Below are 5,000 nucleotides of genomic sequence, written 5' to 3'. Positions count from 1 at the left end.
ATGTGTAAATGATTTGCACAGAACAAACAATAGGATATAGGCCAGTACAGTCAACAAAAAAAGAAAAATATAAAATAAAAAAGGACAAAAAAACAAGGCTGCATCCGGTTCTAGCTCAAGAACTCTCTGAAACAAACATGACAATATTGTATCAGAAATAGACCTACACAGTGTTGTGAAACACTTGAAAATAACATTGGATTGGATTACAATACAGTACAGTAATGTGTCAGTGCTGATAGGACGCAATCCGTTGTGGAAATGTATATGACTTGCACATAGTCATAGCATAATTGTTTGCCTCTGTCGGAGTTTCTGTCAAAAGGCACCCTGCTTCATTCTCAAGGTGTTCCGCCTTAGAACATGGTCCACTGTGGCTAGGCTCGCTGTATTGATGTTTAGGAATATGTCTTGGTCATCAATGGTTGCACTTTGTATGCACTTTTGTTGTACTATGCTCCTGGTAAGGCATTCAAACTAGTGTTTTCCTGCCATAGTAGTGTTTCTTACCTATTCTCTCTTCTGAATGTCCGGAGAATGGATGCAACTGAGAAGCGGCTTATGTTTGGTTGAACCCTCTGGCCAGCCTCCTGCATGGTCAAACCATGGTTGACCACAGGGTTGACCCCAGTCAGGGTTCTTGCACCATTTCAAAAGTAAAATGTAATGCTTTTTAAGACTTTTTTAAGACCTCAACCAATATAATTTAAGACCCAAAAATGTCACAATTTCTTTGGAATACTCAATTCAGGGGTGCAAACTCATCAGGGTTGAAAAAGGTGACAACGATGCGAACCCCCTAGGAGGGTCCGGGGCATGCTCCCCGGGGAATATATTTTATATATAAGAACATTTTGCACATTTTAAAGTTCAATGCATCAATCTGGTGCACTTTGACAACAAAATGATGAGGCTAGATCTATGAAGAACTTTGTGCTGTTGTAAACAATTTTGTGCTCTGGTAACAGTTTAATCATAAACATTCCTGTGTTGAATGTTGCACGGGCACAGGCCAACCCAACCTGCCTCTAGTTGAGCCACAGTAATGGCATCCTCCTCCTAAAATTATCTCATTCTGAAAACAAACTGAAGTAGGAGAGTGGTAAATTTGTTCAGTTCCAGTGAAGCGCCCGGCAGTAGAAAACGGGTCAGTGTTTCAGATTACATAGGGACGTGTGGTGAGGGGAGGCAGAGCCTCATAAAAAGTAAAAAACTAAATAAATATTAATATGTATCTACTGATCTGTGCTTTAAATAAAATGTTTGTATGATTCCGATCATTTTTATAATCAAAATCGCTGAATTTGACCATGAGCATGTTCCAGTTCAAACAGAGGCGACTCGCGAGGTGAGGCAGCAACGAGCTGCGCCTCATCTCAGATTGTGCAATCCCTCACACACTGGGTTGAGCACATGACTTTTGCTTTCTCATTGTTTGTCATCACTGAAATATTTGTAGACACTGTTATTATATGTCGTTTGTATCCATAGAATAGGTAATGTAATGTATTTCACGTATGTGAAGAAGCTATTTAGTCTTGCTGATCCACAGTGAAAAAGCACATAGGGGAGGCAAACGTAACCTCTGCCTCAATGAAGGGGGCATGCGAGAGCCTGGAAAATGGTCTTCCAATCCAGTGAAGTGATAAATACATAATGGGAGACCAATGCCAGAGCTAAAAGGTTTGCTTTAAACGACAGGACAGAAGATAACTTTAGCAGCTAAACTCCGGACCAAACTCGCCTGACGGCCATGTCTTTTATGTAAATGTACATTTTTCGGCGTTTTCACGCTTAGATTTGTCAAAAGTTACCGAGAAAAAGACACTGTACTATCCGATAACACCGTTATTGTAACCAGCAAAAATGGTTGATGTGATTTGCGAGGCGTCTGTCAGCCAACTGTCTGACTTTAGCACGTTAGCCTACGTTAGATAGCATAACGTTATTGCAGCGTACCAGCGTTACACATTACCGTAAATGCCATCTTAAAAAGGCTGTTTGAAACCAACGCTTTCACCCGAAAGACATGTCTTGTAATACACCTGTCAATTACGGCATTGAGGCAGCTACCTTCCATTTCGAACAGACCAGAAGACTCGAAATAAAAAGCGTGTCATGGTGACATGGGTTGGCCAAACAAACAAGCTTGAAAGAAATATTCATGACAGCTTGCGTTCACAGATTACTTGGAGATACCTAAGTGTGTGTGTGCGTGTGTCGAACCTCACATCGACCACCGCGTAATGGCGACACGCAGCCTGACGTCAGCGTCTGAAGCCGACGTACCGTAAACAGTTATTAAATTGCGGAGACTCATTTCACACAATACTAAATTAATCAACTATTAGATGTTTTACGATGCGCCACTGTGCTTTCTCATCGTCATTAAGCGCACCGGCAAAAAAATTAATACCTACAGCAACTTTACGTGAAATTTAAGACAATTTAAGACCTTAATTACCCGAATTTGAATTTAAGACATTTTAAGACTTTTTAAGGACCCGCGGGAACCCTGCCAGTGGCCCGAATCTCATCAGAGATAATGGTTCACCTTCTTGCTCTTCCTCTTCATCCTCTTCCTCCTTACCCTCGCCTCTCTGATCTCTTCTACCTTCCATGTTGCCATCCATTGTTCTTCAAACCAGGAGCTCACCTGTGGCCCTTATATTGCTAAAGCCTTGATTCCAAATTGCACATCAGCCTTGGAAATGGAAGTTTTGCCAATTGAATAGCAGTGTGTTCTGTCTGAACACAAGGAGGTTTTGGCATTGATGAAGTGTGCAAAGTAGAGAGGATGGTGTTTAGTGTTTTGAAGAAAGTGTGGTTAACAATTGAAATCTGTGTCTAAAGCAGATAATTGTGCTTATTGTTGAGCAGAATTGGTTTAGGGAGTTGGCACATGAGTTACAGGTTGTGGACATTGTGTCATAAGTTCCAGTTTTTGTGTGTAATCAATCGAGAAAAACTGTAAGCGGGATAATGCATAGTCCGGCGGCCATTTTCGTAAAATAAATCCCTTCAGGATGAGTCTTCTGCGCGTCGGGGTCCTGTTCGTCCCGTCGTTTTCAATGATGACCGCCGGACTATCCATTATCCCTTACTTAGCACGTAGCACATCTGATTATCCATTATCCCTTACTTAGCACATAGCACATCTGACTATACATTATCCCTTACTTAGCATATAGCACATCTAACCCTCACTTGGTAAATTAAGACAGTCAACCTGTTCAGTGTCTGATTTTAATTATTTTATCCAATGATTTCACCAAAGATGCGTCTGCATAAATCATGATGGATCTGAAAGTCTATCTTTCCAATCTTACCCTCACACACACACAAACACACACACACACACTCTCACTCACACACACACACACTCTCACTCACACACACACACAAACTCACACACACACACACTCTCACTCACACACATATTCACACACACACACACACACACACCATGTCTGGCCCTCTGTGGTCACCATGCTAATGTTATTTCTGTAGATATTCTGGTCTTGTGCTACGCTAAACATGTTCAATTTAGAACGTCTAATTGTTGAAGGGATTTGGACAGAGTTGGTTCTGAAGTTACTGTGTTGGAGAAAGTAAGATCAATAGAAAGGAGACATATTTATTAAATTATATTCATTCATTCTTCATTAATTTAATGTGGTTGCAAGTGTGACAGTTCTTGGAGCAGACGGACATACAGACACGTACTGAAACACCTCCTGCTTTCCTCATAGAGGGTAGCAGTACGCTAGTTGTAGCAGTACACTAGTTGTAGTTGCATCACTGAGGGGAGTTTGGAGGCAAAGCTGAACACCAGACAGACAGACAGACGGGAGAACAGTGACCTCATCAACACCAGAGAGACAGACAGGAGAACAGTGACCTCATCAACACCAGACAGACAGACGGGAGAACAGTGACCTCATCAACACCAGAAAGACAGACAGGAGAACAGTGACCTCATCAACACCAGACAGACAGACAGGAGAACAGTGACCTCATCAACAAGACTCTTTATTGGTGCAGCATGAAGAATAACAGGACAGCATCATAGCTGAACATGAACACACTCATCACCCAACACATCAGGCAGACTGGAGGGATGGAGAGCAGACGAAGCCAGAGCGCCCTCTCCATCTCCACATGAGACACAGAGACTGTAGAGAGGAGAGAGAGTCCACTCCCATCCCACTGCTGTCTAGTCTGAGCACTGCTCTCTGCTCAGGATGCGTGTGACGCTCCTCTGGGAGCTGTGGCTGGCCTCACAGTGTGCTGAGCTGATCTGGGGCCAGCGGGAGGCGCTGAGAGTCAGGCTGCTGCTCCAGCTGTACAGGCCGTCCTCCCCCAGGAGCCCAGCGCTGGCCTCCCCGCCCTCAACCCCCCCATCCAGCCTCCAGCTCAGCCTCCAGTCTGAGGGGTAGCCCCCCCTGGCCACACACACCAGCGTAGCACTGCGCCCCGCCGACACCTCCTCACGGGAGGGGGGCAACACCGTCAGCACGGGAGGGGTGGGCACTAGAGGAGAGAGGGGGGGGGGGAGAGAAAGAGAGAGAGAGGGGGAGAGGGGGGGGGGAGAGAGAGAGGGAGAGAGAGAGATGGAAGGGGGAGTTATATATTTTACAATAGTGAACACCTGGTGCAGCACATTTCCCTTCCTCAGATGACTAAGAATACAAAAACACAGTGAACTGAACCGTATAGGACTTTCATTCAGGCACTGACACAGACATCTCACACCACACATTCAGGCACAGATGTGACACACACACCACACACCACACACCACACATTCAGAAGGACTAGAAAAGACCAACAGAATGCAGGCAGACACTGAAGATTTACTGAACAAAAACATCATAGATTTTTACACAGAATTCAGTTTGAAAGCCCCAATAAATAGGGAACTAGAAAGAGCCTACTGCAGACAGTAGATATATTGAACTAGAAAGAGCCTACTGCAGTCAGTAGACATATTGTACAGA

General features: G+C 44.1%; 1 protein-coding gene across 1 annotated transcript in view; it reads right to left on the bottom strand.

The window, feature by feature from the left end:
• Window positions 1-4,014: 4,014 nt before the first annotated feature.
• The window catches only part of LOC116223554 (immunoglobulin kappa light chain-like), a 3,980-nt gene continuing 2,994 nt past the window's right edge, over window positions 4,015-5,000 (bottom strand). Inside the window, exon 4 of the mRNA XM_031580687.2 lies at window positions 4,015-4,533. Coding sequence (XP_031436547.1) covers window positions 4,217-4,533 — 317 coding nt within the window. The 3' untranslated portion in view covers window positions 4,015-4,216. The remainder of the gene's footprint in view (window positions 4,534-5,000) is intronic.

This window comes from Clupea harengus, chromosome 2 (genome assembly GCF_900700415.2).
Source record: "Clupea harengus chromosome 2, Ch_v2.0.2, whole genome shotgun sequence".
Taxonomy (NCBI): Eukaryota; Metazoa; Chordata; class Actinopteri; order Clupeiformes; family Clupeidae; genus Clupea; species Clupea harengus.
This window is presented reverse-complemented; position numbering and strand designations above follow the sequence as displayed.